Source organism: Taudactylus pleione, unplaced genomic scaffold (genome assembly GCF_031769625.1).
Source record: "Taudactylus pleione unplaced genomic scaffold, aTauple2 ptg000198l, whole genome shotgun sequence".
Lineage (NCBI taxonomy): Eukaryota > Metazoa > Chordata > Amphibia > Anura > Myobatrachidae > Taudactylus > Taudactylus pleione.
The window spans coordinates 1,377,691-1,391,161 of NW_028284600.1; the positions used below are offsets into that span (position 1 = coordinate 1,377,691).

Here is a 13,471-nt window from a genome sequence, read left to right on the forward strand (position 1 = left end):
GAGCAAGTCCGGGAGTCTGGGGAAGCAGCAGAAGAACCTAGCACTGCCCTGGACATATATGTACATATAGGTCTCCTTATGTACTGGATAGTGTATTATTATACAGTATTAATAATTTACCCTATTGATGGTCTATAGCAGTGCACCCCTAACAGTGCATGTTTTCTACATGTCCTAGTTGGTGCACAGGTTTATTTATTACTGGCTGACACATTTTAAAAGATCCACAGTTGGTGCTAATCATTTCATTTGTGATACTGAGAAGAACATGCAGCTCTAGTAACATTCTATTATATTACTATTTCTATTGTGGTCATGGTGTGTGCTGGGGAGGGGGGTTTCCAGGCAGATGGAAACCCCCCCACCCCCCCCCCCACGTTTGCCTATGATGAGCTCAGCCTGATAGCATGGTGATGCCGGGTAACGCATTGTGCAGGATTGAACTTCCCCCAGTCTGAGTGATGTCACTGGTCCCTAATAAACAAGCATTCTCTATTATTAGCTATTTTAAATATGAGTTATTCCTATAAAATATCTACCTCCAACAGGTGCACTTTAAAAATCTCTGTAATCCTCCTCGCTGATATAGTAATAATATAATTTCTTAATCTGTGAATGATGTTATCGTGGGTCAGATGAGGGTCATAGTTCAGGGACAAACAAAAAGTGCCCAGGCTTTAAATGGATCATAAATAAAGGGTTAACTAGGACCAAGTTTGGCTCCAAGCAGAAACAGCACAGTTACCAGCAACAATGCATAGGAGACAGACCAACGAAGTCCGCATCATGTGAACAAATGAAGTAGCTGTGAATTATGATGGAATAAAAATGGTATGATTTGTGGGAAGTAATTAGCAGTCATTTGCTCTGCGAATACAAGTTATTTGTTTAAAGAGCGCTGACCTATGAGACAGCTAGTTTGTCTTGCCGGTGATGGGAAGGACTATTGACTCCAAACTGTGTAGCAGTGTCATTGATAGAATCCCATTTGAATGCACACAAAAGATCGTTAAATTGGTCACCTCTCATGTTTCTCAAGTGGAATGGGAACTAAACTATGTCATTTGTTGCAGGCCAGAAATCAAATGCATATGTTACAAGAGGTGCCATGCCGGAGCTGAAATGCAATCAGTTTACAGAGTGCACAGGAAAAATACAGACAATTTACCATCTAACAAAAGAGCTAGTAGGTATAATTTTTAGAGGCTATAGAAGACAGCCATGGTATTTTACTATTACGATTTTTTTTTGTAGACACACTGATCTGTCTTCTATCACACTGATCTGCCTTTTCTAGGCACACTGAAACCGTCTATTGAGGGCTATCATTACCCCAGAAGGGGACTACAGAAATAATTGGATTAGGACTAAAGATCAACTATTGGCTCAACAGCTGCCTGAAAATTACCCATCTCATGCGGGTCTGTAATGACAAGTGTGGAGAGAGGAGAATCAGGTCAACCTCAGAATAAACCGTCTCAGACCCTCGCTACTTTTCCTCTTACAAATAATTGTGTGCTACAGTGTATCCAGGTCTGGGCCTCACTTCACAGGAACTACTGGAATTTGGAGCTCAGGAATAGTATGTTCCACCACGCTTTGTATTGGAGTTTGATTACAATTTATAAATACCCTGCATGGTGATGCAGTGTGGATTGTGAAATACATATCTAGAGGAACAATTTCATGCTGTACCACTGGAGTGCAAAGGAGATGTATAGTTTAATACTGCTCAACTTTTCAGATAAAGAAGTTCTTAGGGTCAATATTTAATTTTCCATAGATCAGCTACAGATTGGGACGGTAATTCAGTCTACGGCATGCGCGCAAGGAAAATGGGCATGGCCTCGCCACATGGGGTGTGTAACGGCGCATGGCCTAGCGGCTCGCCCTATCTCTCTGCATGCTGGCTGAAGAGAGCATGTTCTTAAAGATACTCTGGGGGGGGGGCATTTAGAAAGTAAAAAACATATTGGGTTTTTTTGTGATAGGGTCCAGGTTCTGTGATGCAGCGCGATTCTAGGATCTTGGCTGCAAGATTTAAAGCGGCAATCCAAAAGCAAACTGATTTTGTCTTTTTAAATGATTCCCGCATTACATCTGCATCCAGGATTGCCGGTACCTTGCTGCTTCTTCATAGAACTGGGACCCTAATACATAAACCCCCATTGACGGCCTCAACAATAGCTGGAGGAGTATAACTGTATACAGTGACTTGGAGATAATTCTTCTAGACATGACATCTATGTTTTGGGATACCTCCCCAACTTTTTTTCTAGAGCAGCAGTGGTAGCATCTGGCAAGTAGACATAGCCATATACTGAATGTACATAGCCTATAAGTGATATATCTTATACTAAGCATGGACTTACTCTTGCTCAACGGGGCGGTGAGAGCAGGAGAACGAAACCACATGAAATAAAGCTGAAAAACAAGGGCTCTAAATGCTCCTTTAATCTAGGGATGTGCAGGCTCGGTTTTACTCGGATTTACTCGGTTCTTATCGCCACTTTACCGCAAATTCGGATTTATTATATTGGCTATCCAAAACACATGATAGGCGATAGCCAATAAAATGCCGTTTAAAGATCCGAGTAAATCCGAGTAAAACCGAACCCGCTCACCCCTACTTTAATCCTTCAATCACTTTCAAAAAACTGTTACTCTCTACAAATGAAGCCTAACTAATCAACTTTAAAAACAAAAATGTAAAGCTTGCTTCCTTTGTGATCTTAGAATACATAACGAATAGGTTGAATGGTGGATAATTGCTTTTGTGTGTGACCAAAAGTTTGTCTATAGTAATCTAACACCTACGACGGGAAAGGAGGCACTGAGTGTGTGTGTGTAAGTAACTAATATTCATGAGGATGTAGCCATATCCGCTCACGGGGAAGCAGTGCCTTATGGGTACTCCGTCATACCGCTGGTTGCTAGCAATTTGACAAGCTGCGTTCTACAAAATAGATGCATCCAAGATGTATAAGGGATAGATCCACTTTAACGTACAACAGACTATCTGTTCTGTTCAAGTGTGTTTATTCACTTTTGCAGTTATGTTGATGCAAAGTACGATGTTGAAATCACGTCCAGTGCAATGCTAGGTCCCATAGCAATATAGAGGTAAGGGCCTTGCGATTCCATTCTTGCCTCTACACAGAGCAGAGCATGCGCATCTCCTGATCATGAATCTGGGAGCAGAGTGGGGCCCTTAGAGGGGGAAGTGGATACCTCAGTGTTCAGGGATACCCAGCTTTGCCAGCCCCCTCACCCCCAACTCCTGAACCTGTACCCACCATACCCCCTGCACCCCTATAGATCTGCCTTTGGTTGAAGCTACAAATGGAACAGCTTTTATTATGACACATTACGTACAGAACGCATTTCCTAAACAGTCACCAAATACAACTTTTCAAAGGAAAACACGTGGTGACAATCTAACTGGAGAGCAATGTGCAAAGTGGCGAATGAGACATCTGTATATAAGTAACATAATAATCATTATTGCAAAAAAAAAAGAATATGCAACCTTCCATTTTTTTTTTCTAAGCCGGTTTATAACAATAATAATAAATATATGTATTCAATTTAAAGAGAAAAAAAAAAATCTGAAATTTTTTTCCCAGTGTGTGAATACAAAAATAAATAAAAAAATAAATAAATAACCCTACTTAATACCAGTATATTTCAGCTTATTCGCTCCTATCTAGAAGGCAATATACTATTAACTGGCAATTACATACAGAATGATTGTTAATTCTTCTCCTAAGTGCAAGCTGCTTGAAAATTGTTATCTCTCTCTAATTTTTGACCTTCTTACAACAGGGTGAGGTGCGCTGGGAATACAAAAGACCAGTAGAAAATAGCTGGACATGTCATTTGTGACTCACTCTTTTAATTCACCGTGCTAATCAACTGAACTGCCACATTCTCCCAAGGTAATTGTATCTTTATAATTGTTGAAAGGAGCAGGCAATACAGAATGGATAGTCTGGGTTTGTCCTCTCTTAGCATAATGAGAAACTGTGCCGTCAGTATTTGTTACTGTAAGAACCTCTAAAAATAAAGAAGACCTTATTCTACCTCTATTTACCGAGCACTTCAGATTTAAGTACTTTATAAAGCGGCTGGTTATCACACTACTCTCTCCTTTCATTATCTGGAGGCCTCGTTGCCCTATGCTACATCTCATACTGAGAAGGTTAAATGTTAGTGAGGCTGAGAACACAATATACTCTGATAGGAACCAGATGCCTACGATACAACATCCCTCCCAGTTTTAAAGACCGCCTCATTTACTCTCTTTCTGAAATTCACAGGTCACTGCAATGCATGACAATAATATTATGTGCAAATGCTGATTGGTTGCATTTTTTTTTCTATACCAGAGAATACATCATGCCAATCTTAGACCAGGACCATAAGTAGGGGGGTGCAGCCGCAGGGCTCTTTGGGCGGCACCGTCACGGTTCCTGACCCTTGCTTCTTGGTAGCAGGGTGTCTGGAACGGCCACCGGCAGACACTATCTCTGTTGCAGTGCCACCCGGAGAGTGCTTTTGGATGCACCAGACAGGTACCCTGCAGTCTGAACAGCCTCAAGACAGTCCAGTTAGTGCTGCATTTACCGGTGCCGGTGGCCCCACCCCCTCTGCGTGACGTAATGACGTCATGCACTCAGGGGGCGGGGCCGGTACAGGGCACAGTTGAGCCCTGTTACAGCACTCTATTAGAGTATTCTCTAAAGCAATAAACCTATGTAATGAACTTGAAAAAGTATTCTTTAGCAGACGGTAACAATATGACAAGTTGCAGTGCAGCAAGAAAGGCATACAAATATAAAGTATCGATGTATAAAATATGCAAACTTACCAGTATAAACAAATCTTCCAGGGGCGCCTTTACAGAATTGCTTGGATTTGTAGGAAAGTGTAACTTCAACAACGCCAGGAATGTGTCTGGGTGGGGTCTGGACTCTGATAGCGTGGGGTGTTATCAGCTAAAGGTATTACAGGATAAATGAAAAAACAAAAAAATATGTCTTAAAATCACAAACACCCAGTCGCATGCAGTCACAGAATGTCAGCTGTTGTCCACATTTTATACCTGCTTAAATTAACTTAAATTTGCTAAAAGTTGGCTAGAGGGGAAAAAAAATGATCTGCAAGTGATCCCTGATTTGGGTTTGCAGGAAAAGCCACAGGGCATGATTCATATGAAAATTGACTCCATATGGCTACACCATGGCCCGCTTCTGGTAATTTCTGAACACTAATTGGCCAATTGTGCTCGAAGGCATATTTCAGCTTTCCACTAGGGGGCCTCGGCTACATTTTCCAGTGGCCAATCTTCTGCCACTTGGATAAAAAGGCAGTTTGAAATAAAACCTCTTGATACCGCTCGTCAATAGACTATTGACAGCTTGTTGGGAATCAGTGGTGAAAACATGCTACAGTTCAAAGCCCGCTGATTCTTATTGCTTACCTCACTCCACACCAACATGGTTCCAAATACCACTTGTAAACCATCAAAGAAATTATCTCCAATAATGATGACGGTAGCTCCACCGGTAGTCCAACCTTCACTGGGACTGATCGCTTTTATGCATGGTGTAGCTGCTTGTACATAGTAAGAAGAGGGGGTAGGGGGGGAGAGGAACAGAGAAAAGCAGAGAGAATTACATTAGTATTGCTTTTTCCATTTCTTCCCCTGTATACCATATTCTCAATGCCAAATGACAAATCATATTTGAAAGAAAAATGTTGGAAATGCATGATATTTTTGTACAAGACATACATAAAACAAATAAAAGAGTAGTCGTACATCAGCATGGAAATGTGTTTAAAGGAAACTGTTACATGTTTTATAAAGCAAAGGCCAAGTCGATTGCTAGCGAGCAAGAAAAATGGCTTAATACGGCAAATTACGTGTCAAAGCAAATATGGCTATTACTAATGATTAAGCGCGGCGTGCGTGTCGATTTATCTGCGTTACTGTACAGATCTAAGCACAGTCAATCACAGGCTTGTTGAACGAAATGGAAAAGCAAATGTTCAGAATTTTTGTTCTTCATAAGCAGCTAATTGGGTTGGGTTCGCCCCCCCAACCCCCCCACCTCCCCCCCCTCTCTCTCTTTTTTTCTTTTCCTCCCATCAGGGATCTTTTTGCTTTTGGTTCAAAACTTAATTTTCCCCGGCCGCTCTATAATTAGCAGTTTTCATGCACAAAAATAAAGCAAAAAAAAAAAAATTTTAAAAATATCAAAAGCTCTATATTAATACCTCTGTCAAAGGTACACATTTTACATCTAATGTTGTTTGTCGACATGAATCCCTGAGCCATTTACTTGACCTCTCTTTGTCTCTAGAGTCTTCACATTTGCATGAGTTATTACAATGACTCTAGTGGAGTAAGCAGCAGCAGCCAGCCCCAGTCACTCCAGGCTCACAGCAGCTAGTAAAACTGTGGCGAGGCTGGGGCTGAAGGCTGCTCAGCCTCCGTGAGAATTGCTTTGTTCTCCACTTTGATCAGCCCTTCGTTTACACGGTGTTGACAGACCTTTTTTACCCGCTTTGATGGTCTTTTGTATGCTGACTTTCATGCAAAGGAGCAGATCCTAAGATATACACTTTCCCTATTACAAGTAGATTCCGCTCCGCTGTATCTCACCTGCAGGGGCTGGTTTGACAGTGCTGTATTATTGATTGTCCTCGAGACAATATAAATGCTCTTTTTTGTTGTTGTCATTCTAATGCTTGTACCTTCAGAGAGTGCCAGGCTCCCTGACATGTACTTAGCGTTTCTGCATTGGATGTTGTGTCTCTGATACGAATCGCCAGGGTTTGTTGCCATGTGGAGTACATGCTTGGGCACCACGACAAAAAAAATATATTTTTGTTGAATTTTTTAAAATTAAAAAAAAAAAAAAAAACTTTTTGGTTTTCATTGAATGCTCTTTAAATTTCTTAAGCGGATGAATATCTTTACAGCAGTGGCTCGAAACCTTTGTATAACTGCGTCTTCACTGCCGAGAAGGCCCTGGTGGCTTTAAAACATGCATGTACATGGATCTCTGCTAGGAGTCTTGGTACAAGTATATACAGTGGTCCTACTCCTAAGAGCCTGGCTAATCACCATTAGATATTGTTGTTTAGAACGCTCTAGACATGCCACCCCCTTTGTTTGCTTTGACGTTAGACCAATGGAGGTTATATTTGCTTATTCTATGTGCATTTCCCTCTGCAACAGAGGAACAGAGCACACACTGAGAACCTGCCCTTAACTAGCGCTGTTGACTTCATGCTAATAAGTTCATACAAATTTTCATTTCTGAGGCTTCCGAATGACATTTGCTTTTCTTAATTGCATGGAGAGCATTTGAAAAGGATCAGCTCTCTAAAGACTGACAAGTCTCCTCACAGGGAGTGACCTTCATCAGCACAGCCAATTATGGCAAATAATTCTCCCCAAAAAAAAAAAAAGAAGACAAAAAATTACAGTAAACAAATTTACTTTGGAGGCGAAAAAAAAAGGGGGGAAAAAAATAGGATCTACGGCAGGCATAAGAGGCTTCCGTCTAGCAGCTGGGACTCAGTGAAAACACAGGCCGTCTAGGAATCTGTAGTGCTTCAGAGTGGGAAAACACAGACACTGGCTCAGCCGGAACCACTAGCCACCCTCCTCCTGTCTGTATTTGCATACATTTCAATGCACATATAAAGACGGAACATGTGTTCAATGGGGACCGTAGCAAAATGAATTACACAGAGAGTGTTAGAGATCTAATGATTTACGTGGACAATGCCCTTAAACAGATGATAGAAACTGGGCAATAGCAGCATTAAGAGGCCAGCGTTCGCTGCCTTCGTCTCAGCTTTGGTGTTGGGAGCACAACCCACACACATGGCCCTGGTTTGATTGCTGCTTATGACAAACTCTTCCAGGGAACTCCACAACTCTATCACTAAAATTCTAAAGCAACGTTCTGCTAACCAGTGTGTTTTTATTGCTTATATCAATAAGAAGTGTCTTTGATATCCTGTAGGTGTCGCCCACTCATTTGAGGCTCATTAATTACCTATAACAAGTGGATCTGTAATATTTAATTCCTAACAGAGTATATTTTTTCCCCCATGAACACGCATAGAAAATATGACTAGGCTTCTTTATTTTATTTTTTTAAATTTTAACTGTATTATTTTACTTTCTACGATAAAGACTAAAATGCATCTTTAAAAATAAATTTAGACTTCAGACGTCGCACAGCGAACCATCTATTTACACGCTTTATGTTTTTTTTTGTTTTGCAATCACATCAAGTATTTTATTAGTAAAGATATTCATTATACCAGTGTTGATTAATCAGCCCACGTCTCTGGAGTAATATCACAGAATTTGTCACCTTTTTCTGAATTCACAATATTGAGACACTCAAACAGGCCTAATCTTGCCTCACGAAGACTTCTTTGTTCTGCTTGCTAAAATGTCTTGTAATTGTGCTTAGGATGTCCAGATGGCTGGCTGATACTCCAGCTGATAGGATTATACCTTTTACCTCTCCTAGGGCCATCTGTTCTCTTTAACTCACTAAAACCCTGCAGCCTGGATTCAGTTGTCGTTATTGCATAAACCTAACTGCATTACAAGTACTTGGCATGCAAATCATTTCTATGCTGCAGGCCTGGTGGTGCAGTGATAGAAGTTGCTTAAGGTTTATACTGTTAGTAAGTCTCTTCTGTAAAAAGTGACAAGGAATGAAAACCATAATGAAATATCGAAATTTTCTATGCTTCCGAAGGATTTTTTATTTTATTGTATTTTTTTTTTCATTTTTGCTTCATTTTAACCACTGCAATAATTTGCCATGCTTTGTGAGGACAGAAGATATTCCATGGCAGCTGTCCACTGAAGCAGCAGGGGGAATTAGTTATCTTGGAAATGGTCTAGGTTGAGTGTATATATACTGCTGGTGAACATTAGATTATTGGATAATGAGGTGTTAGCAGGCGGAAGAATCATGCAGGTACATATAATTATTGTATTTTATTTTATTTTTATTTTTTTTAATGCATACTTTTATTTTATCATGCATGGTGATCTCCAGGCGACATTTTATTTTAAAGAATTTTAATTTTGAAGTACACTGCATGCTGGTAAATCCCATGTCTACTACAAATATATACTATGCAATCATCACTCACACACTTTGGTGAAAGGATCAAACTTGATACAATATTTTTTATTTTTTTCCCTAAAACATATATTATTTTTTTTTCAGGATTCTGAGACTAGAGTTAGTTGTGCTACCCATGTTTCAGCCTATTATTCTGCACAGATCTTATAATAAAATAGTCTACTGCCGTCCTTTGGGACAATCTGATTCCTGCTTCATATACAATGTACGTAGCAACATTAAAATGAATGTTCTTTATTTTACGAAGAAAAAAAAAATTCTGCTTAGAGTCATATAGTTTTTTGTGCAGCTTACAAAAATAAATACTTGTGTTTTGCTAAGATCATAATAGCTCATTAGAGGGAGGCCGAGCTTGGACCTCTACCAAAACCTAGCACCACAGGGCTGAGCTTGCTAACTTGAACCTATAATGTTGCCAGTTCTATCTCCCTTGGGAAGGAGACAACTAGGAGAGAGGATCCAACCTTCTTAATTGTGAACCTCATTAGTGTTGGTTGCTAGGCAAAACATACACCTATCCTCAGTACATATGAAAGGGATAAACAATACGTCACACTATAATGACTCTTGGGTTTATGGCAACCTCTAATTATTATATTTTGTTCTCTTTTAGCTTAGTCATTATTGCAGAAAAACAAATTAGTTTATTTTTGCACAGCACGGCAGATTGTAAATTGCGCTCTTATTTTGATATCTAAATCATCATGTTACACTTATCGTAGCTACTCAATCTTGTTGTTTTATGCAAATCGAGTCTTTATATTTTTTTCTTTTTATTGCTGTAATAAGCCATTTATCTAGTTTACTCATTCTTTCATTACCACACATCAGCATCTTTCTGCACCTATCTTTCAGCAAATCCGATATCAAAAATAATATATATATATCAATAACTGATTTTGCTTTTATAAAGCACAAATGCACATGGAATTAAACTTATGTAGCATGCATAAGATAATTTGCTTTGACTTTCTCATAATGAACACACTCCCATCTGCTGTGCAAGTCAAGGGTCCAGTGACAGGAAGTTGACCTCATAGTAAATTCCTTCGAGATTTGGTCATGTGTTTTACAACCATCTACAAATGCTCGCAAGAACTTAGGAATGTACCTCTTGTCCGTGACCAGCAAAAAAAATTATATATAAAATTAAATGAAACTGCAAAAAAAAAAAACTGATGTTAAAATAAAAAAAGTTTTTTTTTTACAAAAATAATAATAAAAAAATATTTAAAAAATTAACACTTTGAGACAAATGGCCTACTGTCTGTAAATTATTTGAGCTGAAGTAAAATGGAAAAATGACTGTTAGAAGATTAAATTTTTTCCAAGTCCTTTCTTGTATGGGAAAAAATCTCCATCTGTCTGTTGATCAATGAATCGAGGTGGAAAAATAGATGTAATAGTGTATTCAAAATAAAGCTTGATGTATAAAAAAAAAGCATTGCAAAGGAAAAAAAGGACATGTAAATGTATGCCTACCATTTTCCAGATAAGAAGGAGCCGTACCTTCTGAGGGGTCAAGGCGGCGAGCCCGCCTTCCGTGTTTAGAATTGTTGTGTACAAACATGTTGTCTGAGACAGCCAACACATGGCCATCCACATTGACTGTTGTCGATACAACAACCTGTAAAATAAACAAAAAAAACCATTCTATTTAGCACAAGCAGACACTACGTAGACAATCCATCTGCAATTTTTTTTAGGCTATGGTTAAGTGTACAACAGACATGCTGTGATGCTGTTCAGTCATTTTTGACAAAATTAGGCCAATTCTGGTAGTTGTTTAGGCCGCAATCTTTCTGAACCGTTAAACCCTCACTGGGCCAGATCAGTTTTTATTATTAGATAGCACCAGGGCCTGATTAGGACCTCATGGGACTATAAGAAATGTACTGTTTTGGGGCCCAATTCTCCCACTTTTATTTTTCAAAAAAGAACAGATAAGTTAGGGTGATCCATGCCCCTCATTGCCTACTAAGCCCTAGGCTGGATTCTAGGTTGCCTAACAGATGAGCCACCTCTGGAACGGAAAATATTTGGCTCACGGAGGCCTGCTGCACAGCATCACTGGCTGACCAGAGTATATAAAGTATATATTGATCGTCAAATCACCAGGTCTGCAAAACCTGTCCGTAATGTGTGCAGCCATTTAGGCCCACTTGCATAATGGCCAAATTCATTTCTAGAAAACCAAATCTGCTGGGAGTGGCCAGTTTTTATTTACTGCTAAGGCTGAAATTATTTTTATGCCTAGATTGTAATAATTATATGGTGCAATCAGTATACATTTGGGTCACATAAAACACACAAATATCCTGCCATCAAGATCTAACCAAAACATTACTTTATATTATAATATAATGATTCTGGTGTTAATGTACATTTCCTTCACGTGCGGAAATGTTCAAGCCCCTTCTTATGTACAAGTGAGGAAATACTTCCACAAATCAAAACATTTTACCCATCTAAAAAAAAAATAAAAAAAATGAAAAACTCCCTTTGCCCTCCAGACATCTGTCACTTCTATGATTACATTTACCAACCAATAATGATGTTTTTGCATATGAAAAGCTTGAATGGAAAATGAATAGCGAAAGTGTTTTCAGGCCATGAAAAGTATCCATTCTCAAGTTCATTTGGATGGTGATTGACCCTGGTATGTCAATGGAATTTCCTTCTTTCTGTTAGAGTGAAAGACTTCTATTCTTACTACCCAGGTTCAGAGTGCGGCCATAGAAGAAATGATGGATAGGGCGATCTTATACTCCAGCTGCTTCACACAATGACTTACACATCACAACCTTGTTAACCAATGACACCTTCAGTGCTGGCATTGTGTGACTCATCCTGGAGATGGTCCTATGGTGAGGACTAAACTAGGCAGAGGACTGTACGTGATTCAGGTCTGTTTGCAGATGAACTTACATGTTGACGTGTATTTCCAGAATGGTCTTTGGGGCTTATGTAACCAAGGCAGTTTCATGTGGGAACAATGGTCAAGGGTTCAAATTGCCTAAATGAAATTAGTACAAAGGACACAAATAATAATGGATATCTAGATCTAGGGAATAGCTGAAATCTTTAAATATATATAAATAGGAGCTCTGAGGTTGGGTTGGGTACGGCGGTTGGGATACTGGTGGTCACAGTAATAACAGCAGCATCCTCACAGTCAGAAACTCAATCCAACAAAGTAAGCACCCTAAATCCCCCCGCAAGCCTAAACCTCCCCTCCCGCAGCCTAACCCTAACCCTCCCCCCCCACAACCTAACCCTCCCCCTAGTGCCTAAACCTTAGCCTTAGACTTGTCCCTCCCCCTAACCCCAATACTTACCATTGGGATGCCATCGGTCGGGATCCTGTCGCTGGGATTCTGACTGCTGACGGGATTCCGACACCGGTATTCTGGGCGCCAGCATCCGGAATGCTAACTACATCCCCTTAGGTTATGTGTCATGAAAAGCTCATAAGTAGTGTCACCACTAAAATGTTCTCTAATACGCATAGCTATCACCTACATACTGAAGGCAATTCACTAGGAGATAGTAACACAATCGAAGTCTGAGGCAATTTACTATATGACACACCCTCGTAAACATTGGTCCAACCTACAAAATGGCTTCCTCTACTGAACGTGGTTGATGTGTACACCTTAAGGAGCTTATAGCACAATCACCTGACAGCTCGAAAAGATAGTTAAAATGAATTATATTATATATAGCAGTGTTTCTCGACTCCAGTCCTGAGGGAAACCTAACAGTGCATGTTTTCCAGGTCTGCTCACAGAAAGTGAAATAATTAGTACCACCTGCGTGTCAGTCAGTAATAAAATATACCTGTGCTCTGGGGTTGCCCAAGAAATGGATTGTGAAATGATGATATAAAGGATAACTGGGGGGTAGATTTACTAAAGCTTCTAAAACAGACAGGTGGAGGTGTTTTCCCTAGCAACCAATCAGATCCTGTCAATCATTTCTTTATTGCATCCTAGAAAATGATAGGCAGAATCTGATTGGTTGCTGTGGGCAACACCTCCACCTGTCTGTTTTAGAAGCTTTAGTAAATCTACAACCTGGTGTGTTAAGTTGAATGGCAGACCAAATAATAATCCATTTCTTAATTTTGAAGTAATTATTGCTGTATGTGTGTATAAAATCGTATTATTTATCCCTACCACTTGTAAACTTTGATGTTTGTTTTCTCACAGCTGGAAAACCGCTTGAGGAAATTTCACATCAATGCGCAGCTAATTAAGAGTCAAAAAAGATGAAAATAC

At 39.7% G+C, this 13,471-nt stretch overlaps 1 protein-coding gene across 21 annotated transcripts in view; it reads right to left on the reverse strand.

Moving 5' to 3' along the window:
• Positions 1–13,471, reverse strand: part of EBF3 (EBF transcription factor 3) — a 142,690-nt gene that overhangs the window by 37,694 nt on the left and 91,525 nt on the right. For 9 of the 21 annotated variants that reach the window (XM_088476865.1, XM_088476851.1, XM_088476853.1 and 6 more), the window contains exons 8-10: positions 10,674–10,818; positions 5,483–5,616; positions 4,871–4,997 (exon numbers count right to left, since the gene is read on the reverse strand). In XM_088476865.1, the coding sequence (XP_088332991.1) occupies positions 4,871–4,997; positions 5,483–5,616; positions 10,674–10,818 (406 nt within the window). The remainder of the gene's footprint in view (positions 1–4,870; positions 4,998–5,482; positions 5,617–10,673; positions 10,819–13,471) is intronic. The other 12 variants (XM_088476862.1, XM_088476852.1, XM_088476854.1 and 9 more) reach the window with 3 other exon arrangements.